This window comes from Hoplias malabaricus, chromosome 4 (assembly GCF_029633855.1).
Source record: "Hoplias malabaricus isolate fHopMal1 chromosome 4, fHopMal1.hap1, whole genome shotgun sequence".
Classification (NCBI taxonomy): domain Eukaryota; kingdom Metazoa; phylum Chordata; class Actinopteri; order Characiformes; family Erythrinidae; genus Hoplias; species Hoplias malabaricus.
The window spans coordinates 36252829-36279672 of NC_089803.1; the positions used below are offsets into that span (position 1 = coordinate 36252829).

The 26844-nt window shown below is 37.6% G+C and overlaps 1 protein-coding gene across 4 annotated transcripts in view; it reads right to left on the bottom strand.

Moving 5' to 3' along the window:
* Positions 1-25647, bottom strand: part of kcnq1.2 (potassium voltage-gated channel, KQT-like subfamily, member 1.2) — a 149238-nt gene extending 123591 nt beyond the window's left edge. For all 4 annotated transcript variants that reach the window (XM_066667394.1, XM_066667395.1, XM_066667393.1 and 1 more), the window contains exons 1-7: positions 25511-25647; positions 20627-21244; positions 5616-5706; positions 3087-3213; positions 2568-2646; positions 2310-2406; positions 728-868 (exon numbers count right to left, since the gene is read on the bottom strand). In XM_066667394.1, the coding sequence (XP_066523491.1) occupies positions 728-868; positions 2310-2406; positions 2568-2646; positions 3087-3213; positions 5616-5706; positions 20627-21120 (1029 nt within the window). In that variant the 5' untranslated portion in view covers positions 21121-21244; positions 25511-25647. The remainder of the gene's footprint in view (positions 1-727; positions 869-2309; positions 2407-2567; positions 2647-3086; positions 3214-5615; positions 5707-20626; positions 21245-25510) is intronic.
* Between the last annotated feature and the right edge of the window lie 1197 nt (positions 25648-26844).

Below are 26844 nucleotides of genomic sequence, written 5' to 3' on the forward strand. Positions count from 1 at the left end.
GACCCTCTCCACAAAAAGGTAGAAACCCCGCAATTAAAGATTTAATTAAAGATGCTGACGCCTCAGAGTGCGGCAAAGAGAGGAGGCTTTCAGCGGGACAGCAGGCGAGGTGAAAAGAGGTGAAAGGAGACTATTGCAAGGGCTTTTGTACGACACAGATCCCCTGAGCAACCCTATGATTGCTTTCTCATTACTTTTCACATTAAATTCAACTTGTTAATTAACTAGATTGGAAACCTCATCTGAGGTGGATTCAATAGTTCATTTTATTGTATAGTTCTGGATTTAGAAATACTGCTGTTAACTCTTTCTACAACCCTGAAATGCTAATAAACAGATGTTTACTGAACATTTCCACTATACTAATTCAACATTTGCTCTAACAGCTAAATATTTCAATAAGTGGCTTGACGTTAAGGGCAAATGTTACTAACATTACATGGTCTACGATATACTATCTAAAAATATAGACCTGCAACACAAAATATCTCAAAGAATATTGCCACTATTACTAGTTGCTTATTTTTGGAAATGGTGGACAAATCCCAATTTCAGTATATAAACAGACCCAAATTCATAATACACAGACATACGCAAAGAAATATCCAAAGCACATTGACCCCACTTTATGCTAGTTTTACTGATGCATCAGACATGATGACTTAGTCTGCTATGTGCACTCTGTGTGCTTCTGTGTTTTTTGTGTGAGTGAATTTGTCAGACTTACAACACCCCACCACAGTGCATCAGCGTAGCTTGAGAATCCTGTCTTCCCTTCCTCATCCACTGCATCTTTCTCCGCCAGATACACAAAGTATGAGGAGAAGATCAGACCCAGAAATCCAATATAAAGTGTTGTTATCAGCTCCTGGTACAGAAGTTAACAAAGTTGCAATGTGAGTATAAATATCTTAAATAATTCTTAAAAAGACTTATTTGGAGCTCTTTCAAAAAATATTTTAAGAGAAATAAATAAGGCCACATACAATCACATGAAGATTTGGACACTGCAAATTAATTATGTGAAAGATTAAAGCCATTAAAAAATACTAGAAAGACATGATAAGAAGGCATAAAGGCCACATCAACTAAATAGCTTGGAGATTTGGCAAATGGATAGTTTGTGGCTTGAGGTCTGCATTTCAGTGTGTAAATAAGTTTGCAAGGTAACTCTGCAAGGTTTACACTTCACGGTTTAGTCCCTTCTTACTTGACTTGCATCGAACCAGGTGCGAGCAGGGGCTAAAAAATTACCCAGTTCCAGGAGCTAGATACCAGATTTACCTATTGGGAAAGCAAAAGAGTTGAGCTGAGTCAAACAGGGAATGAGCAGTGGGAAAGTGCCATAAGGCTATTAATCAGCCCAAAATTGAGAGAAATGGAGCTCTGTCCACTTGTGCGTGAGAGTGTGTGCATGTGTAGAAGCTTGAGGAATAATATAATGTCCCTGATCACTGGAAGAGAATCATTCAGCCTAAGACTCTGATTACTTCAGCATGGACTCATGAATTCCTTTTTTGGTCACTGAAGGCTTGAGGCTAAAGATGACCATGATTAGGAGACAGATGTACAGCATGGGGAAAACTCATTTGATGTAACACCTGCACCACACTGGGTCTGTCCTTGTGCAGAGGTAATCATAAATATTATTTGAATAGGATTAATTATACATGCAAATGTTGGGTAATTTAATTTTACCTCAGGATATCTCTGCAATGTTCATTACTGTTAAAATAAACAACCCTTCCTTCTGACATAATTTTTTAAATTTTCAAAGTCATACACTTAGAATAAGACAATAAATCTGGTTGATTTGAGCCACAGAGAATACAACTAAATGCCTTTCTCCGTATTCAATAATATACTCCTTTTGCCCAGGACATTGCAGTTTATATAATGGTTGGCAGATTCCAAAGTTATTAAATGATGCTGATAATCATAAAAGTGTCTTGTTCTTCTCCTTTCACTGATGTTATCTATCCAACAAAAGGCTTTGTATTATGAGTGGGAATGACCCTAAGAGGTTTGCAGAGCAGCTCAGTGAAGCTGATCACAGCTCACTGGGCAAAGGTAACTGAACAGTTATTAAAGCTGGGCGGAAAGACTGAGCAGGCACACTGCAGGCCTGTAGAGTTGATATATTTAAAAAACTGACAGGATGCACTTCACAAAAACTGTCAATTTTGTATAAATAAATGTCTTGATATTACACACTGCACTGGTTTTGCGCAGATATTTGAAATGCAGTCCTCAAGCTTTATTGTTTTAGTCACTGTGTGTTTGTACATGTGTGAAGACAAACAACTGACCTGTCGATGAATAAAGACTACAGACCCCAGAAGCCTCCATGTGCCTCCCTGACGATCCACATGGAGCATGCGCAGAATCTGAAGGAAGCGGATTCCTCTGAAAGCAAATGACACTGGTGTCTAATATTCATGTTGAAGACCACTCGCCATTTTATCAAGAAATACAAAATAACTGACATTATAAAATAAGTGAAAATTTATGTGACTAAATTTCTCTTAGACATAATTTGGGAAGTAATCATCTTTCTACAATAATACCTGATGGCAGAGGTGGCGAAAACTTGTCCATTTGAACCCACACTTAGTACTACGACTGATGCAACCACAACTATCAAATCTGCTCCAGAAAGAAGGATCACAGGCACACATGAGTTAGTTTAATCTTAGAGGTTACATTTTTGTTGATAGTTGGTCTGTCACAATTATTAGGAAATCAGTTGATCTCAATAATTTGAAAAGATTACATTAACTTTAACTGTGTTGTTTACATAACCTGGGATGAGGCAGATGCAGTTCAATAAATAAAAGCAGAAATAAGTATTTTGAATGTGTTTATTGGTTCTTATAAGAACTTGACCTTATTTAAAAATGAGACCTCTTAGTGACATGCCTAGTGAATGGTTCGGATAGCAATATAGATAAAAGCAACAAAAATACAGCAACAACAATTAATGTTATATTAGTACTATCACCACTGTCATTGTTCTATCACAATATGTAAATGTTTCCAAGATTGTGGTTTAAGAGATGTTTTTGTTGTATTGTGTAGAAAAGTACCTATGATGGAGATGGGTTTTCTGATGAAGCGCAGTCTTCCTTTGATACCTACATATTTGCTCCTGCAGCCTGCCGACCACAGACGCACCACATACTCTGTGCCGAAAAACACTACCAAAACAATCTCCTAAAGACAGAAAAAACATGACCGTTGGGTGTGTATGTAAATAGCAGAGCTGATGGATGAGTGTTGGTGTTTATAACGTTGATCAGAAAACTAAACTTTTAACAAATGAACACAGGTCCTGTGAGGGGGGGAATTCAGTTTGACCTTTCTAAGACACAAAGCACTTATCTATTCCTCTGCTCTGACCTCTTATTCATAATGAATTGGCCCTGATTGCCACTGTGACCCCTGAGGTGAGACGAGCATATAACTAATGTGGGTGGCCAGAGAAGAGCTTGCTTACACAGACGGGTGATACATACAAAGATGTAATACTACACTGCCTCTCAGCTGTGGTGTTATAACCCACACATACACCATATCAGGTGTGCTCAGCAAATACACCACAGGCTGAACATATTTGGTCTATGACATACCAGTTTCATTATCCAGACAAGAGATGATATAATCGCATTAGATAAATTCTGTTAAAAAGAATAACCAGATTTTCTGTGCCATATTTAATATTTACAGTAAACAGACCAGCTGTTTAGTTATAGCTATGAATTACATAACCTGCACAGCATGTATACACAACATTCAGTCAAAATTAAAAAGTAGCAAGTGGGAGTAAATGCTCTCACAAACAAAGGTCGACATGAAAAATAATATCAAAAGAACAAAACAGACTTTTAAATTTCAATATATCGGAGTTATACCCTTTTGATATTGTTAGATTTGATGGAATACCTTAATAGTATATGAACAAACTGGTCATATTTCACTTTAGAAACAACAATAATAACAACAATAACAATAAAAATAATATAATTTATATATTAATAACCTGAATATGAAGAGCTTAGTTTGCAAGATGGGACATGTGTGGAGAAAAATCTATAACACTGAGCTGTGTTGCTTTAGTTTCAAAATATTACAGAAATAGAAATATGAATCAAACAATATCGTTCATTTAAACTTCAAATTTATCTATATTTAAACATAATGAATTAAGCATAATTTGAAAAGAAAATGTTTAAAGAAAAGAAAAGCTAAGACATGCATGATTATTCTGTGTACAACTGATTATGCTTATGTTACTTGTACAAGCAAATCCTGTTTGTGTCAACCTTTATTATCAAGCTCTGTGTGAAATGCAGTATACTGAATATTGCATGAAAATGGATTGCCATAGTTATGGGCAATTTCCTTATACATTCATATGATGTGAAAAAGAAATGTGTGGGGACTAGCAAAAGACAATTAAAAAAAGAAAGCCTGTAGCACCGGCACAGTGAATATCCAAATGCAAATGCTAAAAGTATGTGCATTTGGAAGTAAGGTATCATAACACAATAACATTTTTCACACATTAATGATACTGCTTAAACTTAAAATGTACACTTCCATCCAATACAACTAATTATATATAAACATATGGTAAATACATGCATGAGGCCCAACTCCACTGCATTTTATTATGAGCATTAAAGCAGATATCCTCCGTTTTCCTTTGCACTTGCTTTAAATATTAGATGTGTTATATTATAGCAATGATAAAAACCCAACATTTCAAGCCTTTCCCTGAGAAAAGACAAGACATTCAAAACATTGTTTCTACTAAAATGAACTTACTCCATCATGTGGGTGTCAGTGGTATTGCACTATACTTAGACAAATATAATTTATTCTGTTCAGTGCTGTGGCGGGTCCAGAGCCTACCTGGAATCACTGGGTGCAAGGAAGAGGAAGGAACACACTGTGGACAGGACACCAGTCCATCACAGGGCATCACACACTCATTCACACACACACACACACACACACACACACATGTATGAACACTTCTAAATGCCAATTCACCCACCACCTACTGTGGGAAGAACCTGTTACACCCTAAGGAAATCCAGGCAGACACAGGGAAAACAGTTTGAACCCACAACCCCAGGACCCTTGAACTCTGTGAGAGTGACACTAGCTCTTGCACCACTGTACCACTCACAGGATTTCACACTTTTTTAATCAAATGATTATAAAATTCTCTATTTGATGTTTCATATTTAAATAAAACATGAATAAGCATGGTGGCACAACAAGTAGTGTCACTGACACAGACAGCTCCAGAGTTCTGGGATTGGGAATTTCTCCCTGTGTCTGTGTGGGTTTCCTCTGGGTGCGCCGGTTTCCACCTACTGTGCAAAACCACACATTGTTAGGTGATTAGGCAATTCAAGTGTCCAAAGCAGTGAATGTGTGTGTGTGTGTGTGTGTGTGTGTGTGTGTGTGTGTGTGTGTGTGGTGCCCTGTGATGGGACGATGCCCCGTCCAGGATGTGTCCCTTCCTTACACCAAGGTAGGCCACAACCCTGAACAAGATAAAAAGTTACTAAAAATGAATGAATTTATGCAGGAATAAAACTCACCATCCAGAATAGTGTCCCGGTGGCGAAGTCTGCATACTGCTCGATGGTGGAAAGGACACTGAAGATCAGACATACTAGAACCATAAGGAACCTGAGGAAAAGAAAAATCCTTGGTGTTTTGACCAGCTGCATCGTCTTAATCGTTATCAAATTATTTCATCAGTATCAGCCCTGCTGCTTTTAATGATATGATATGACAGAGTGACAGGACTGCACATTATATCATTTCAGCATCGTCACTGCAATGTGCACATGCACAACTGTCTCATAGTAGGACGTGAAATGTCAAGTAATGCAAAATAATTCAAAACATATCATGATAAAAGTTTTTTGATGCTGGACAGGAAAGTAAAACTCTGTTTTAACAGAGATATAGCCTCCTGTAATGTCCCAGAACTCATCTACATACCAGAGATTAGTACCTTATTTTAGGGTAAGCAACATGCATATAATGACATGTTAGATCATTACATTTATCCCTAGATTTATAGAAGAGTATCATATGAATACAGTGGTGTCATTGCATCAATCGAAAATACCTTATTTCCTGCCACAAAATCACTTCAGACGAGTAGTATCAGCTCCTGCCTGATTTTGTTTTTGGTGCTTTAAAAACTGCATACCATTAAAGTTCAAGAAAGGATGGTTCCACTCAAAAGAAACATTTTATATTTATTATTTATTTTATTTTTAGCAGACCAGTCAATCTAGACTTATTCATTATTTGCAAATAAAGCAATTTAAGTTTACATTAGTTTACCAGTGTTCTTCAATACCGTCCAACCCTTAAGAGGGTCAAACCGTCTATTTCCACATTTAGCCTCCACAGCCCCATACATACTTTTTAAATAATGTTGAAAATTTGGAAATTTGTTTTTTATACACTTGAGACATTTTAAGCTTGGGACACAATGTGTTTATATTATAGTAAGCTTATTTTGTATTTTATATTTATCCCTTTTGTACTTTATAATAAATATAATAAATCAGAATTCTCCTATATGTTATGCTTACTATGGCTTCTGGCTTTTTAATTCAGGTTTTTAGTCACCAATTTGTGACAGCATCAATGAAATCCTACATTTTTTTTCCCTTCTCCAAGCCAGGCTGCCCTAGAGTAATCTCATTTAAAGCATCTCTGGCAGAGTGTATGTTACAGCAAGGGGAAATTTAGAGCTTAATCACCCAGTTATGTGTGGCTCTGAATCTTTCCATAGAAATGTATAATAAATGTATTATTTTTAGCATAACTGATAAATTTATAATAGTGTTGCACTCCTGAAAAGTTTTCTTGGATATTGCCTCAGAGGTACTCTACAGCTTCCCCTGCAGAAGGCTGGTCATGGGAAGCCAACAAAAAATATAACACAAATAAAACACATTACATAAACAACAACTGCCCTAAACACTTAGGAAAGAGGGCAGCGGTTCATTGTGAGAGCCATGACCTACTGCTAAATTTCTCCAGTTCTCTTGCATGCTATCACATCTCAGTGTAGAAGAGGTGTGTTGCAAGGGATACAAAAATATCTATGTTAAATATATACTGCATTTCATAATTGAATAAACTGATAAAAATTAATATAGGTACCAAGTTACGTCAAATCTTGAAGAGCAATGTACACTGTTGTCTTGCAGAGCATCCCCTCTAACGCTTAAGCTTGCATCCACAGAAACAGCAAAACGACATCAAGGATTTCCCCTCCAGATGGAAGAGTGTTACCATGTCAGGGATTATTCTCACACACACACACACACACACACACACACACACACACTTATAGGCATGTTTATCCAAATAATTCTCATTTGTTTCTTCACTGCTATAATGATAGATAAGGGCAAAATATATTTAAATATGTGTACCACTCAGGTCCCTTATGTTTTTAAATGTAAAGGCATAATTAAATAAAGACAGAACTGATATAATGTGAACTTGTTATTTCCTTCTTCAAATGCAAATCCAGTCTAAGCAAAATGGCACAGTAAAACTTGGCAATTCCAAAACTCCTAAGCTTTTTGATAACAGTCTTGACACATTCATATTTTTTCTCATCACCTATACCCAAACTAATAACTGTTTGTTTTACAATCAAGATTACCAAGACTACAAGACAAATTCCATTCCATTATCTGTAACCGCTTATCCAATTTTAGGGTTGCGGGGGGTCCAGAGCCTACCTGGAATCATCGGGCGCAAGGCAGGAATACACCCTGGAGGAGACGCCAGTCCTTCACAGGGCAACACAGACACACACACATTCACTCACACCTACGGACACTTTCGAGTCGCCAATCCACCTGCAACGTGTGTTTTTGGACTGTGGGAGGAAACCGGAGCACCCGGAGGAAACCCACGCGGACACGGGGAGAACACACCAACTCCTCACAGACAGTCACCCGGAGCGGGAATCGAACCCACACAAGACAAATTTTCCCAAAAAATTTGTAAAAGCCAGGACTATCAGCCTATTTCTAACCTAGTATTTGTCTAAATATGTACATCACCTATCAATTAGTGTTCTAGCAGTAGAATTATATTAGGTAACAAAACATTAATCCATAGGGACAAAATGAAGCATCTTATAGCTATTAAAAGCAGGCAGGGGCAGTTAAATTCCAGTCAGTAATAGAGCTATAAAAGTAGGGCCCAACCATTATAAAAATTGAAACAGAACAGAAAGTGACAGAGAATCCAAAGGCAAGACACAAAGCTCATTAAGACAGACAATAGGCAGCACCTGTGAGGTCTGTCACAAACAACTAACATACAAGGAACCATTCATTCATTCATTATCTGTAACCGCTTATCTACTTCAGGGTCACAGTGGGTCCAGAGCCTACCCGGAATCATTGGGCACAAGGCAGAAACACACCCTGAAGGGGGCGCCAGTCCTTCACAGGGTTACACACACTCACATCTATGGACACTTTTGAGTCGCCCATCCACTTACCAATGTACGTTTTTGAATCGTGGGAGGAAACCTGAGCACCCAGAGGAAACCCACGCAGCCACTGGGAGAACACACCAAACTCCTCACAGACAGTCAACAGGTCTTAAACCCACAACCTCCCTGGAGCTGTGTGACTGCGACACTACCTGCTGCACCACTGTGCTGCCACTTTGTGCACATTACGTTGTAAAAAAACAAACAAACAAACAAAAAAAAACATTAACATTTATCACTAATAAAACATCCATAAATGTTTCCCAATTTTATTGTGGCAGCGCCAGGTATGAGCTTTTGTGTTTGCACATTTTTTAAGGTATAGAGATTTAGTTTTTGTGTTGTTACGTTTGTTGGATTTTTCCAAATTCCCACTAGTGGAGCTCACAAATGGAGCTCCTGGAGTTTGGAGTGGAGAGTGAATAGGATTCTTTGCCGTTTCTGCCACACACTGAGCCCAAATTGCTGCTTGTACACTTGCCCCTCCTGTTTAGGGCATCGTGAGTAACGGCTTGGAGTAAAATCTTGTTTCCCCACCTCCAGTGAAATCACAATGTCGCTAATGAGCATCTAGAATTTTTGTCACCTAATTTGATAGGTACTTTTGCAGTTAATAAGGGGGTAAATAACTACAAAATATTGAGTAAGATTTATGAAATGGGGATTCTGAGAAGATGCAAAGCTCCGTACTGACCACAGCTCTCTTATGATCATTTCTCACATGCAGTAATGGGCACTGGACAATGTAGAGCGTAGAGCTTCTCAAATATACTTGAAAATATTACTTGATAGCATAAAATGTTCTTATCTCACAACCCACAAAACAAATTCTGAACCAGTCCAACTACCTGAACACTGATTTTCAGCCATCTAACACAACCATTCTCTGGAAACACTTGAGTCTTTTAAAATCAGCCTTTTAAACCACTGTAAACATGTAATATCACATCCGATTCTGTAAAAAAAAAAAAAAAAATTATTCTACTAAAGTAACAATCGTTAGTTGTAGCCCTGATCAGTACACATATAATAAGCAATGTAAACACAATAATATAACAGAAAACTAGAGACAAATCAAAGGCAAAGTCACATAGCTTATATAGACAAACAATAGACAAGAGCTCTGTCATATACCCAACAAAAGCTCACAGGTGTGGGGAGCAGTAGGAGGACACTTGAGGGACAGAAGCAAATGTAAATTAAAACAAACAAAACATGACATCAAAGCTCTATGTATCTAAGGTTGAAGAACTATTTGTCTCATTAATGATCTCAATCTAAAAGTGGTAAATTGTAAACCCAGGAGCATAGATATTTTGTGAAGTGAGACTGTTAAAACATGCTCACAAGTAACTGATGTTAGTGAACAGCTCAAAAACAATTTTCATTGAATACTAACATAACTGACGGTTAACTATAGTATAGAATGTAGTGTCAGCACGGATGCTAACATGAGCACAAAATCTAACATTAGCATAAATCCTAGTGCAACAGTTAGCACTACATATAGCAAGTTATGCATCTCTTACAGGAGATACTCTCTTTCAACAGCTAAATTGCATATATCTCATTTTAGCAATAAAGATGTTTTCATTAATAAGAAGTTTGCATTTTCATAAGAGTGTAGTGACAGGCATGCCTACTCCTCGGAGGACAAAAGTGACAAAACTATGGCTCTTCTTCAGCTCAAAGACATGACATTCCATGAAGACACTTATCAAAATAATGTATTATTTTTGGTTAAAAAGAGCACATTATGCTGAATGTTTGCAGCTACAGCTTTTAAAGACATATTGTGAGTGATTTATTGGCAGGTTATTTATGATAAAATTGTGGAATCATAATATCAGATATCAGCTTACTCTCAGGCACACAATAGATTAGTCGGCTTTTATAAACCCCTGAAACAAGCAGCATGTTTCATGTAATATTTTAATCTGTATATGATCTACAAAGGAACTCTATTTAAATTTACTGCAGTATGAAAAAAATATTTAAATGTAGTCAATATTTTTTGTGGCAGTATTGTTCAATGCAGAGCCAAAATATTAAGGGATAAAAAGAAATTAATTAAAAATTGCTCAAATGTTCATGTTTAAACTGCTAATGCAAGCTCAGTAATTGTGTACCTTGTTTTATGTACATCTTATATAGACCTTTTACATTAAATTGTGAAACAATTCTAGCAATATCTGTTCATGGAAAAACAGACAGCAATGCTGCTACATTTAATATGAAAAATAATCCTTGTTAATCCTCCTTCAAAATGACCAGATGTGTTGAGACACTGCAACATCAACAGCTGCATTTTCAAAATGGAGGAGGATATATGCACCAGCATGCTCTCACTCTGTTCCCATATTTTCTCAAATTTGGATTAGACCTCTTCTGTGCTAGGGAAAATATAGGGCACCAAAATAATGTTTCATAAGACGGATATCTCCTGGTTTTCTGGCTGAACATCCTACGGGAAATATTGTGTTACAACAACTTGTTTTAATACGTTCAGTGAGCAACATCTGGATAAAATATGAAAATGTCCTGGAGGCATACAAACTAAATTAAAATAAGCTTTTAATCTTGTTTCATGTGAAAATCAGGGAAAGTGGGGTTAGAGTTTTTAGAAGTTGTTCATGCCATAGGACTTAGCACGAAAGAGAAGACAAACCTGTAAAAATGAAAACTGGACAAAGGAGGTTGAAGTTCACTAAGCTTATTAGGAAACCAAAAAACAGTTAACAAACAATAAGCAATCATTTTCCTACACAAACACACACACACACACAAATGTATTGTCCCCATATGACAGGAAAACTGATTGACAGAATTTTCCAAAATTAATTTTCCAAAAAAGTCCCTGGTGACTACTGTCTGTATTTATATCAAAGAACCACAGGTTCACAGGACTCCTGAAGACTAATACTTTGTACTTTCAAAATAATCCTAAAAATAAGCCTAAACAAAAACAACAGCTTTTGCTCCAAAACCATTTTTAATCAACCTCCTGTTGTGTGGACTGACACAATATATAAGGCCATTTTAAAAAGCATCCCAGGAGGTGTGGCATTCTTGGGTCAAACAGGGTCATCTCTGTGAGTGTGTCTGGTTTGGAAGGACAAACTGTAGAGATCTGATTAAAACAAAACAGCTGGCGGTTTATCCAGCATTATCAGCATCAGTCACTGTGAGCTGCCCCAAGACCATGCTGACGACAACATCGCTGCCATTCACACGGTGTACGTCTGGAACAAGAATCATAAAAGTCAGGGCTTTGTTTTAACCATTGCTAGGCCACTGAGTCCTTTTGATCAGGATCTCATGCTGGGACAGGTCACTGGGGAGGGTAATAATATTACGTTTCAATAACCATGAAGCCCAAGGGCACATAACACAGTGTGGAAGGATGTTTCAACAAAAAAGCCAGTAATAGGTCAGCAGGCACGATCCTCACCGGTTCCCTGAACATGGCCTTCTCAGGCTCCACTATGTTTCCTGGCATGTAACCACAAGTTTATCCACTGCTGCCTCAGGCATAATTGCAACCAATACTCCATTTTGCTTATTAAGCAAAACAAAATTTTGAAAAACCCTGCTAGCTGCATACTACAAAACTAAACAACTCAATTTACACACAAGTTTCAAACAATAAATAAAAACATACACACTGTGGTAGAGAAAATAAGTACAAGTATTAAGAATTGAAATCTAACAGAGCATTTGCAATCAGAAATTAGTTTATTAACCTTAAAGTGGTCTACACAAAATAGCACAGAGCACTATGTGAATGTGGACAAAGAAGATGTTTTCACAGATAGTTTATAAAGGTAGCTTATACGTCATAAGCATAAGATAATCACTCTAAATTTCTGCAAGCTTAGTTTCCTTAGAGACATCCCAGTTTGATAAACAAGATGAAGAACAAAATGTTTTGTTTCTGATAAAGCACTGACCTTGAAACTGACCTGACATACGCTTTTTCTGAGTTGTGTTGTTGGTTAGAAATGAATATGCAGACAAAACAAGCAGACAGGGTCTTTCAACAGAGACAAATAAAAATTACACACATAAGTTAAACTTTAACCATATACAAGCAACAGTTGTTTTACTCCTCAGTTATACAGTTCCACCTTAAAAGACACAGCTTCTGAAAATAAACAAACCAGAGAAAACTACAGTTCCCTATAATCATAGCCTTTTAACAAATGCTTCAAAAGATATTATGAGATAAGTAGATAACTGGATTTCCGTTAGAAAATGCTGAATAGTTACACAGTTTATGTGTTGTTAGGGCATTCCAAGCAGTTGCTAGTCTGTTGCTACTTGGTCACTAGGGCAAGAGGTTGCCATGGTATATCGTATGATTGCTCTGGTGCTGTTAAGTAGGTGCTAAGGTGCTGTTAAGGCATTCCAGGTGGTTGCTGTAATGTCGCTAATGTCTGCTTTGGTGTTGTTATTTGGTTTGGTATGGTATGCAAGGTGATTGCTTGGTGGTGGTTAAGGTATTTAAGATGGTTGCTTAGGTGTTCCAGGTGGTTGGTATGACAGTTACTATGATATTTCAATGTGTCTCGGGTCATAGTTAAGGCATGCCTAAAGTGAAAACAATTTTTTTTGTTGTTTGGAACACAAATATATGTTTTATCTAAAACTGGTGTAGAACATGCTGTTTTTTTTTCATCTGCTGTTACGTTGCGCTGTGTATGTGTATGTTTGCTCTCTCTCTCTCTCTCTCTCTCTCTCTCTCTCTCTCTCTCTCCCTCTTTGTCTCTGTAAAATTCTAGGTTCTGCAGTTTGTTCCAGTCCGTGTGCTTGTTCATCCGTCTAGAGTTCATTCAAGATTCCAGTTCATGTATTTGTTCAGCGTCAATGAGTCCATTCCAAAGTCCAGTCCATGTGTTCTGTCTGTCACAGTTTCCTCTGTGTCATCTCGGCGGTAATCATAAATACTGTAATACATTCATTCATTTGTTCATTATCTGTAACCGCTTATCCAATTCAGGGTCGCGGTGGGTCTAGAGCCTACTTGGAATCATTGGGCGCAAGGCGGGAATACACCCTGGAGGGGGCGCCCGTCCTTAACAGGGCAACACAGACAAACACACACACACACATTCACTCACACACTCACACCTACGGACACTTTTGAGTCGCCAATCCACCTACCAACGTGTGTTTTTGAACTGTGGGAGGAAACCTGACCACTCAGAGGAAACCCACGCGGACACCCGGAGCGGGAATCGAACCCACAACCTCCAGGCCCCTGGAGCTGTGTGACTGCGACACTACCTGCTGCGTCACCGTGCCACCCTACTGTAATAAATAAATACATAAATATGTATGTCTGTGTGTACACTGCTAGTCAGCCATGTTTTGTGCTCTGTGTTTTGTGATTTCGTTGTGTATATTGAATTCTGTGTGTTTTCTTGTTTGTGACATTCCTATTCAAGACTACGAGTTTGTTTTTGCCCCTTTTGGTTACTGATGTTAGACTGCCGTTTGTTTGGTTGTGGGCTTTGTGTGTGTTTTTGTATATACACAGGGAGTGAGGTAAGACGTTGTCTTTTGTTTCCTTTTTGATTCACTTGGGTAAGTTAGAGTTGTCTGTGGGTCAGTTAGGTGGGGTGTTTGTTTGTTATTTTTGTCGGCATAAGGCCATCCCGAAGTTCACTGGTGTTTGTGTAAATGGTGTTTGTGTAACTGGTGTTCAATGTAAATATCACATATACAATATATATTCTATTCAGTATACATTCTGTATTTCCGTTTGTGTCTTTTTTTTCCACACTTTTGTCCACATTCTCATCTTTGTTACAGTTATTCATTTCCCATACATTAATTCTAACACATACCTTATACTGTTACGCCTCAATCCTAGACTGGGTTGTAACACTGCCATTATTACAATGACCCTTTAATCATTGAAGATGCTTAAAAATGGTCACAGATTTGTAGGGCTGGCCCTAAATACCCAGCTATTTGGAAATTCATTCATTGGATACATATTTGGTTTTTAATTTTGAGATTCATATATTGGGGTTCTGAGTATTCATTCATTGTCTGTAACTGCTTGTCCAGTTCAGGGTCGTGGTGGGTCCGGAACCTACAGAGAATCATTAGGCACGAGGTAGGAACACGCCCTGAAGGGGGCGCCAGTCCTTCACAAGGCGACCCACATTCACTCACCTAGGGACACGTTCAAGTTGCCAATCCACCTACCAACATGTGTTTTTGGACCATGGGAGGAAACCCACGCAGACATGGGGAAAAACCCCAAATAGTCACCCGGAGCGGGATTTGAACCCAAAACTTCCAGGTCCCTGAAGCTGTGTGACTGTGACACTACCTGCTGCGCCACCGTACCGCCATTTTTAAAAAATTGTGAAGTCGATGAATCAGCTTCATTGCATGAGCCCTGCCTACATATCATTTAAATTAATTATGTACAATTTACACAAAGCATGCCTCATTTTATGAAGATTTGGTAGTAGCCATCAAAAAATTATGGTCTTAAAATAACAACTTAAAAATATGAAATAAATAAACTTGTTAGATTTAATTAAAAGAGCAGAATGATATGACCATGTAGTGTGAATATTTTCCTAAAATAATTATAATAAATAAATACCATTTTGTTCAGGGAACTGGTTGTGCAAAAACATCCATTGGTGTGAGTGAATGTGTGAGTGTGTGATGCTCTGTGATGGATTTGTCCTTTTTATAAACAAGTCCAGATTGTTCACATCTATCTATAGAATCTAAACAATATAAACAAAAAGGCATTAAATGTGCTATGTAGATAAGCTGTTAATTATGATACATTACTCTGGGGACCTGATTAATTTGAAATTATGTTTATGAATATAATACTTATGAGAAATCTGAGTGTGTTAGGCTAATGCTTTAAACCATTTTTAATGGGCTTCTATAGAGTATTTAATAAAGCTTAATGTGATTTCTCATTTGCTCTTTAGGCAAAGAATAGTAACTATAGGAGGACAATATTTGGCTAGATTTTATTTGATTTTTTTCTAGAGTGTTATAAACTGAACCTGAAGTAGGGACATAATTTTATTAAAGGTGCAATCTCCAATATATTTACCATACTCAATCATAAAATGTCCAGGGTGTGTGATCAAAGATTAAGGAAACAGGCTAAGCTGAAGCACTGGCATCCCTGAGATACATTCTCTTTGAGAATTGCCCAGTCTGGAGAGGAGCTCTATTGGTGTTTTGACCTGAGATCCCACCCTCTGCTCAATCAAATTACAGTCCAAACATGCCAGATTGCCAGGTACACACAATAACAGACACAAACATAGCTTCACACTTCAGCCGTGAAGTAACCAAACAAACAGAGAAAGTGTCCTTCTAAAAATCTCTATGACAAAAGTCCAAAGTAAAATTAGAGAAAACACTGGCCATGTATTTGAAAAACTAAGGCAGCTTAGAAGAAGCAGCACAACAATACAGATCCAGAATTGGCTTATATTCTCTTTAACAGGTAAGCAAGTATTTTCTGAAAAATATATATATTCATATGTGTTTTATATAAAGAAAGTGAGCAATAGCAATGATTGAGTCTTACACTTGTATAGCCTAGACCTTAATTAAAAATGTCCTAAGTTGCAGTACAACTGTTCAAGGCTGCATTTGGAATTAAAATCAATGTGTCAGAGTTGTGAGCAGCTCCAACTTCCTTTCACCAAAACATTTTCCTTTTTTAGACTAAATGGATGCAATGGTTAACCTCTTTCCACAGTTTGACAGGCAGTCACCATTTCTACATCAACCTTTGTTAATAACATGATCTGTCAATGACATAATTAACATATTCAGTTTGTTTACAGTTGGTCAGACTTAACAAAACAAGCAAAATCTTATAAGAATGTAAAACAATGCTTTGAATAATCTCATACTCAGTCTGGAAAAAATAAAATGTAATTAAATAAAAAGAAAAAACAGGTCCAACAAAAACAAAAAGAAAGTTCTGATTCTGTTGACATATATTATTTCTGCGCAGCAAGAATCTGCCACACCATGACTCTTCATTCAAATTCTGTTGTTGTAAAAACTGAAAGTACTTATGGTGGAAAAAGCTGCTTGGCTTGAATGCTTAAATTATTGTGTTCAGCTCAAATAATTGCAATTATATACAAACACAGATTCCAGAGAAATCTGAATTTTTTTGTAAAATGTAGTAAAAACAAGCATCTGTGATTTGATACTCCTCTTGAATCTATATATTTTTCTATATAAATTTCAGTAGTATAATGAAAAGTTCTGGCTGACCACTCATTCATTCATTCATTGTCTGTAATCTCTTATCTAGTTCATGGTTGCAGTGGGTCCGGAGCCTATCCAGAAACATTGGGTGTAAGGCAGGATCACCCCCTGGAGGGGAAGCCAGTCCTTCACAGGAAGACACACACACACACACACAAACACACAAACACACAAACACACACACACACAAATTCTTGATTATATTTTGTAAACCAAAGAGTTTTTGATGCCTGCCACACACCCAAAAAAAGAACTCTTCTCAATACAGGGAAAGATAAAGAAAATACAGAGAAATTTGATCTGTGTCAGGCAAAGCTACAAACCACTTTTAGATGTGCAGGAGGTTAAGCACTTAGACAACATTGTATGAGAAACCATTTGTCATGCTACTGTGATAAATTTAGGCTCGTGGCCTTCAGGATACTTGAAGAACAGTCTGCCACAGCATCAAAACATGCAATCTGAAACTCTAGGACAAAGTCAAATTTAATTTGTATGCCAAATCCCAGCCATGTTCTCATGCCTAAGCTCACCTCAGATGGTCGGAAAAAGAGTAGAATATGTGCTGTGGTTAGATGAATCCATATTACATTTTGATTTTGGTAAAAAACAAATGTTGAGTTCTTGCTGCCAAAAATAACCATCAACATTGTCATCAGCAAAAGAAGCAACAGGCAACCATATCGTGGTTTGGGGGTTCATCAGTGCCCACTGAATGGGTGAAGTGCAAATGTGTGAAGGTACCACTGATGTGGATCATTGGGCGCAAGAGCGGAACACAACAGAGACAGGGCACTGCACACTCATACATTCATTCAGACACCAACACCTATAGGAACATTTTGAACAGCGAAATCAGTATGAGTTTGTTTTAGACTGTGGGAGGTAACCTGAACACTCAAAGGAAACTCAAGCGGACACAGGGAGAACACACCAAACTGAAACTGAACAAGTAAGTTACAGATTCTTTTTTAAAGCAATAAATAAAACATAAATTATATAAAATATATATTTTTAGTAAATATACATATAAATATAATAAATGTACAGAGCATGTTAACTTACATTTTTTTACTCCGTGAAGTTATATTAATAAAATATATAGTTCCAAATCTATGATTGAAGCTACTGTAAAGTGCACAATATGCACACTCCTCCGATGACCATCTCAACAACTAAATTATGTTTTAATATGCCAAGCCATTACAAACCACTGTGGGGTTCTGACTTTTTGACTGTTAAGTTATATGCAAGGAATAGCCTATTGCACACAGCAGTGATGGATGAGGCCTTTTTGAGTGTCGAGGTAAATTCTGTCAAGCTAGCTTGTGCATTAGTAAGGCTTACAAAACATGAATATATCTGATTCTCTTACCAGGTTCACTATATTTCCACATAAAGACATTCATTCACATACACTCTCATTCATTCAGACCAGGACAGTTTATAGTAGAAGTAACCTATATGTTATGTTTCCACACACGGTTTCTATTGGTGCAAGTTAATGCCAGTCCGGATTCCAGCTGCCTGAGTGTCAAGAGATGTCCCTGATTAAATTTAAACTACTTTAAATATGTCTGAAGTCTTGAAAATGTGGCTGTGCCATTAATGGCAGCATGTGGAAGCTTATATACATGGCACCAAATGTCCAAAACAAAAGTAAGTGGGTGTTTCTGCACACATCTGTCAGCCTCAAGGAATAAAAGGGTGTCAACAATGCAAAAGAATGTTGGGGACAGGCCCAGTTTCACTCATTGTGTGTTAACTACAGGGTTTTGTCTGTTTCTACCCTACTGAGACATGCAGTACAGTGGAAATTCTGGTGTGCATAACACCCATACGGATGCACAGTAACACTCCCTTTTGATAACTCAGGAGCGGACTGCCACACACAAACTGAGATTGGAGGAATAAAACCATATAAAAATAACAAAAATGAAAAATATTATTTTTATATATGAATGTCAGTTAGGAAAGAAGGAAGAAATTTCTTTCTTTCTTGAAATTTAATTTCACATTTTTGTCCCAAAATACATACAGAAGACCTCTTTATGAGGACAATATCGCTGTAACCATTATCTGGTCCTGCCAAGCAACATCTTCAATCTTACAAGACAATGGATGTGTTGAGCTGATATAGAAGCCCAGACCTGTGACACAAATTATTCTATGCATGGGTCTATCCAGATAAGCAGACAAGCCATTAGTCTGTCCAGGCCAAGGCACTGAGGCTTTATAGACCCACTTCAAGTCTGGCAGCTGGACCAAGAATGGAGAAAAAGGGCCAGGCATTGATAACCATCAGCAAGTAAGAGTTAGTTAAAGGAGCAGGGCAAAGCGTCAATCAGAGGGGTTTAATTTTGTAAAAGGTTGATATCAGGTTCACCTCAATGTGCTGCTGCACTAGAGGTTCAGTTACCAGAGAGAGGGAAGGTTATTAGACTGCCATGTCAGGCAAACACCCACATGCGCAGCATAGGACAGAGGGCACCAGGTAATTTAGTTTCCATATTTACATAATGGCAAGCCTAAGAACAGACAGCACATCTTTTACCATTCGATTATTAAAATTATGTGAAGCAATGCATAGTAATTATCCATGAAGCTACAGTTCATAATTCATCAGGGTTATTATTTTTCAAATAATCTTCACAAATCATATTTATAGAAAAGTTTGGACATTCTGTTAAAATACAAAAAAAAGAAAAGAAAAAAAACATATATATATATATATATATATATATATACAAAATATATATATTTTCTAAATTTGTTTATATTTAAACAATAGAATTAAGTTCATGATTGAAAACTGGAAATCTGCTCTTTGTCCTTTTGTCTGCTAAATAAATATTCAATTAAATCAACTAATTACAAATTATTGTTTGTATTGCATTTTTTGTTCAATGTCCGAGTTTGCAATATTTACTTGTAATACTTATTACGAACATATTATGATAAATAATAAAACATTTAATATATATGTTAATCATGGTTATGAGCAACAAAGTTCTACTAATTTGAAGTGAAAGGCTTTATGAATACAGTTCCAGATTAAAAGCATTTAATTATTCTCAGGCCTGATAAAAAATAAGCCTGGCATGTGTCATGCATGACCTAGCCTCCCCTGACTGCAAAGAGCGGTCACTGAGGCTCATAGACTGAGCTATCAGGATCACAATGACCTGCTTTTCTTGTAGTCTTAGACACACACACAGATACCTGTGGTTGAAGGAGGTGCTTCTTTAGTTACTGAGAACTGACGCATATTCTTTACACCCTGCAGCTTTAACTGTAATTACTTAATTGTTGGGACAATAGCCATCTACAATTGAGAAACATTTTTAAGAATATGCAAGACAAAAAGGATGAAATATTCTCAATCTTTACTTAAATACTGTACATATCAATGGGGAATAAAAATATAATTTTGACAGTAACCTTGCTCACAAACAGCTCTTTAAAGTTTTGTTTAGATATATTTTTCATAACGGGATTTTGGACGTGATATTAAATACACAATTAACTGAATCTATAAGCATACGACAAAATGGGGAATCAACAGGTGAAAAGGCATATGATTACTGAAAATGTGAAAAGATTTGTCTATTGTAAACATAACAGAAATAAATAACAATGATATGTTACAATTTATATGGTTTCTGGGCAAACTCCTTCCCAAACACATTTAATACTACCAATTAAAAACAAAAATGAACTAGACACACTGGACATTTATAGAGTATATCTAAAATGTAAATGAGAGGCAAATGTACTCACACTAGAAAATGGTACAGGAAGCATTTTAGGCCTGCAGGTCTCTCTAAGAAGTTGTAGACATCACCCTGCATGCTAGTCTTGGCTTGGTAGGGGCTGTGTGTGAAGTGAGAGGAAGCGGGGCTGGGCAGCCCGCGCACTGGCTCTCCGCTGACCGCACCGCTGTATAGGGAGAGGGAGGAGCAGGAGTGCGGCTGGACGTACTCTCTGTGCACGGCTGCCTCTTTTGTGTGTCCACCCGGAGGACCGGGGACGCCTGATCCATTATTCACCACAGGCTCCAGTTCCACTGAAACAGGAGAGTAGCATGAGCTGTCCACTGGTGGCTCCTCGGCGGGTGCTGCTGCCTCCTCCAGGCTGCACTCTGAGCTCGGTCCTCCGAAAGAGTGACCATTTGGGCCGCCACTCTTCGGTCCACTACTGTCACAGCTGCTGGACCAGCCGAAACGCCGAGACCTACTCAAGACAGGGGTGGGACGCCCCCGCCTCTCTCCCATGGTGGGAAGTTTTTAAGCCTGTTGGTTTTTTGTTTGAACCAGTGTGTTATGAAGGAGGCTGAGATATCACTGCTCAAATGTTTACACGTGCCCAGCACTGGACTTATCACTCAGGCCTCCATACCTGTGAAAGTAAAAATGGAAACCAATACCAAATACTTCACATCAACATTGAAGAAGGCTACAGTCTAAAAATGCATTTTAAAAATATGTTGGTGCAATTGGTGATTAACTTCTTATATCCATTACTTACACCATGATACTAAACATAGTAAAATTTGAAATAGTTAATGGCCCCTTCTAACGTTCTTGTAAGTGCATCCCCGCTTAACATTTATCAGTTCTGCAGTACATCAGTCATATGTAACAACATCTCAGAACAAACTGTCAGTACACAGATTCATGCGTGCTTTGTTTACACTAGGTTTGGGTGGCACAATGGTAAAACCATATTCTGCGGTATCTGAAAATGTGGACGTATCTCAAAATGAGGGCGGTATGTGTTTGTGGTGTGGTCTGTTCTGTATCTTTAAGTACAAGGCCATAAGGTACATTTGTGTGGACTTAAGAGAGCCACAAGGAGAAGGTGCATTAGGAGCTTGATGACCGGTGATGTCACAGGCTAAAACAAGAGGGGAAAAAACATAAGCCCAGTTGTGACTTTTGCTAAAAGTTTGGTTTAAACGAAGAAGAAGGAAGCTGAAAACAGACAAAATACTCAGAAACCCTTCAGTCAACTTTGTTTTCACAGGTATGAGGTTTTATCCTCTAAACATGTGTGTTTTGGCCCACAGTTCGTTGGAAAACCATCTGCTGTGGTGTGCTAAACCACATGTGCCTGTTTGCTGATCAGCTATGCTTCTGTGCAGTGTAGAACCTGAGTCATATTTAGTTTATTTTCAAACTTTTCTGTTCCTCCAGCACGTCATTGAATTTGCTCTTTCAGAAACGTGTTTTTAATTGTCAACGCATGTCGGTTTGCACTGTCAGCAGACTACCCAGCATTGAAAAAAGCATTCATTCCACCCACACTCACAGATATGAGGCCCACACAGCCTGACAGTGCACCCCTAACCCACAGTAATACCCTGACAATATTTTGAGACTGTTTGATGGTATGAAAAATGTGCATACCACCCATCCCTCGTTCACACCAATTAATAAGATCATAATGGCTCAATAAAAATCTGCATTTTCACTAGGCACATGAAACTTAACAAGCCCTGTGGTCTGGATGTTAGTGCATGTAAATAAGGAGTATGAGGAACAAACAGAATCTCCAGAGAGATTCAGCTCTGTTAATATTGCATGAAGATAAATGGGGGATTACAAGACCAAACATTACATGGAGAAAGAATATCTGAGGTGTCGATGTGACACATCCAGCATAGGAGATCCCTTCAAATCATCTGAATTTGTTACAGGGTAATGTATGAACATTTGTATAACTGAGCAATTAGCAAAAGCCAAATGTTTTTAGAAGGTGATGTTATAAATATGTATGTATGTTTTCCTAAAATTGTACTATATTTTTTAGATTATGGCAATCTTTTAAAAGCATGCCTCAAAGATGTCATTGCATTACCTGGACTCCTCATTTTTATCATATTATTTTAAGACTCAAAACACATTCTAGAAGTAAAGTTCATCATTGCTAAATGAGCATCTAGTTTTTTACTGATCAGATTTTCTTTACATATATCAATATTGAATTAAATAACTAAAAGGTCATCCAATTTGCATTTCATTGGTTTTATTGAATTTAATAACACAGATGTATTATCTAAATATGGCAAGTGCTTTATCAACTTGGTATGACCAGGAAAATTATCTGAAATTGGATATATACTGATTAGAGTACTGGATCACAAATTCTGAAATAGTTGTTAAAGAACTGTATCGTCATTTTTGCTTGTTATTTGTTCATTTACAACTGTTTCTTGTTTATTGGTGGGTCTGTTGAGTGTTGTGTGCAATTTTGGTCAGTGTTTACTTGTAAAAGAAGCTGTAATCACAATGTTACTAGCCTGGTGAAACAAAGATTTAAGAGAAAATAATACAGAAAATAATCATTACTAAATACAGTAGATTAAAAAAAGTTGAATAGATGAACTTTTTGTTGTCTACAGAGCAGGACTAAAATAACAAGAAGTTTATTCCACCAATAATCCAGTATTCAGTACTTGTCAACTTACCAAGCTACAGATGTCAATGAAATAGTGAGACATGAGCTGAGATGAGCAGCCTAACTTAAAAGGTCAATCTTTTCTTTAAAGACAACAATCCATCTTCTCTGCTTAATGAGCAGTGGCTGAGTAATACAGCACTGAAACAGGAACCTGGTCTTCACTCTTACTCAGCTATCATGCAGAAGAGCAGATGTGTTGACACATTTCATTACCGTGCTACTGTCTCCATCGGGATTGAATTTCTTAGCTGTCCAAATTCACCCAGATAGCTTAATAGTGATTGTCTGTCAACAACACATGTGGTACTGATGAGGTTTATGTGACAAAAGTATTTTGTAAATGTTTTGTCAAATGTTCTGAATTCATGTAGAAAGACATGGCATAATTCTGTACCCCTTTTATCATAAAACTTGGAAACATTAACTGCTCATGTACTGGAATCGATGCATATTAATAAAACTATAATTTTTTAAATTACATATAAGCAAAATATTGGGGAGAATCTACTCAGCTGGCAACTCCCATTCTTGCTCTTATGTCTGCACTTTTTTACAAGTTATGCTGAACGTCTAGCTTTCTAAAACTGACAGGCATCATATGTAAGTGAAAATAGCCACAATTCTCTTCCACCAGTTTTGACTTCTCTCTGTTGTCCTCAACATTTTAATAGTAGTGTTAACCCCTTAAGAAATTACAGTGTGAAATGTCTTCCCTCCTAGATATTGGTGGTTCAATTGCTGTGGTTCCTAAACACATTCCAGTCGCCAACTGCTGAGGTGCACAGTGTGCAAAAGTCACCAATGCTCTGCTGACCCTGTAACTACAGAGTTCCAAAACTCTGGCATTAACATCAGCATGAAATCTGTGCACCAGGAGCTTCATGGCATGAGTTTTCCCTGGCCAAACAGCTGTATGCAAGCCTTAAATCACCAAGCAAAATAACAAGCGTCAAGTGGAGTTGTTTAAAGCACTTGACCCAGCATTCTGTAGGTGTTCTGTGCAGTGAGGAATCGTGCTTCTCTTTCTGGCAGTCTGATGGGTGAGTATGGGTTTGGTGAATGCATGGAAAACGTTACCTGCCTGACCGCACTGTGAGAAAATTTTGGACAAGGTTCTTTTCTGTTTCAACATTACAGTGCCCCAGTGCACAAAGCAAGGTCCATAAAGACAAGTTGGGGGAGAGTGTTGTGAAAGAACTTGTCTAGCCCTGACCTCAAACCTACTGAACATATTTGGAATGAATGAAGATTTACAACCAGGCCCTCTTGTACAACATTAATGTCTGACCTTACAAATTATCTTCTGGATGAATGGGCAAAAGTCCCAGACACACTCCAAAATCTTGTAGAAAGATTTCCCAGAAAAGCAAAAGCTGATGCAGCTGTAAAGTGGGGACCAACTCCATATTAATCTCTATGGATATTCAATGGGGTAACAAAACACCCATAGGTGTTGTTTAGGTGTCCCAATAGTTTTGTGCATTATACAGTGTATAAGTGATTCCACAACTGTGAGGTGTTATATTTCTTTCAACTATTTCTTTAAAGGCTGAATCTCAGAAAACGCAATTAGAAGGTGCCAACAAATTTCAGGAATAATATATACTAGCTTTTTACAAAAGCACTGCTGACACTGGCTTAAATAGATTTCCTTAGCACAAATTTAGCAAACGTGGTTTAAAATCATAATTTAAAAATACATTGTAAATATATATTTAAAATGAATTTGTAAGAGGGTTGTCACAATATTATTAATGAAGTAAAAATGAAAAAGAAATGTACTTTTACATATTCTCATGGTGTTCGGGCTCTTTGGCTATTGATTATATATGTATAGTATTATTGGGGTAGGTAAAATACTGTTTTCTAAGTCCTGTACTTCTGTTTTAACTATGATTTTACGTTATTTATTTGATTTTTGACAGATTTTTGACATCAAACTGGATGCTTCAATACAAAATGCTTTGTGGAGATTGCTGAACTTTTTTTTCTTGGCTGCAAATGTAGCAACACAAAAATACAGTATTAAACACGTTACATTAACTTTCACTTCTACATTATTTTTTCCTCACCACAAAACTCCATGTGACACTGTATCACACCTGAGTAGGACCTCACATCATCCTGAGGTAAAGTAGCTTGGTAATAAAACCATTAAGTCAACTTTATATTACAGGAAATGTAGCTAACTGTTATATTTACCGTTGGAAACAGTCTCGCAGTGGGTCCAAATGTCTTTCCACGGCATTTCGAGTCTTTTTCTGAGCCCCATTGAGAAACGAAACCTCACGCTACCCGTCAACATTAACGAGAGACGAGGCTGAACCGTTACAATCCCTCAGAGACCAACGGTCGTTCTGACGTGTACGGACCGTCTCCTAATTTCCACCCGTTTTCGGGTAAGCCCCACCTTTCTACTCTGTGATTGGCAGCTCCCGTCAGTGTGGTCAGCCTCTCTGTATTATGATTTAATGTCAAGTCAAGATTTTAAATTGTAGCCAATCACTTGCCATGCATCACCCTCAAAAAACAAAAAACAAAAAAAAAACCGGTGGGACAGTCTACCACGCTGGTGGGACATGAGGCGGGAGAGTAATGTGTGGCCACCTGATGCCCATCACCGTAGCCACGTTTGACAACCCGAGTGGACTAAATATTCACGTCTGTGTAATTATACTGACCTTTAAATGTCCCGATAGAGAGCCCTGTCTGAGGCGCGGTTCACCGAGCACACGCAGCTCTCCCACTCGGAGAGCGGATTTAAAGCCGATTATATGATTCTTTTAGGAGAGATGTTAGAGTGGGGATTCTGCTGTCGATGGCGGATGACTGCAGAAAGGGGAAAAATGGGCATATGTACTTCTGGATTATTGCAACGAAAGAAACATTAGTTCCGTCTTTGTGAATGTTCTCTTTCCGATTTAAGCCCATTTTAGTAACCTAAGTCATAATAATGAGAAAATGTCTCATAATTCTGACTCTCCGACTCATAATGACCACAAAAATAATTAAAATACAACTGCACTGTAAAAAAATCACCAGCTTCAACTCAAAAACTTAAGTTCAGAAGTTGCATTAACACTAAGTTAAATCCAGTTACAATGATTATTTATTTCAGCTCATGACTTTAAGTCAAGTTTGGCTTTGAATTCTTTCTGCAAGCTGATTTACTGCTTATTGTTTCAATTTACCTACCTCTGTTGAAAATCATGGAATTTTTCCATCCAGCGTAGGAATTTAAGTTAAAAGTATTATCGTTACTTTTTTAAAAATTTAATTATTGTGACGACCGTTGTCAAGAACTATTCAAGAACACTTCAGGGATCAGCTTGGGCGTGCTGTTCGTCCAACAAATGCTGGTTGAAGAATGGGGTGCCATCCCACAGCAGTGTGTGACCAGGCTGGTGACCAGCATGAGGAGATGGTGCCAGGCTGTTGTGGCTGTGTATGGTTCTTCAACACGCTACTGAGGCTCCTGTTTGTTAAATGAATAAATTGTTAAATTGCCAATATTTCTTGTTTCTTTAAACTTCAAT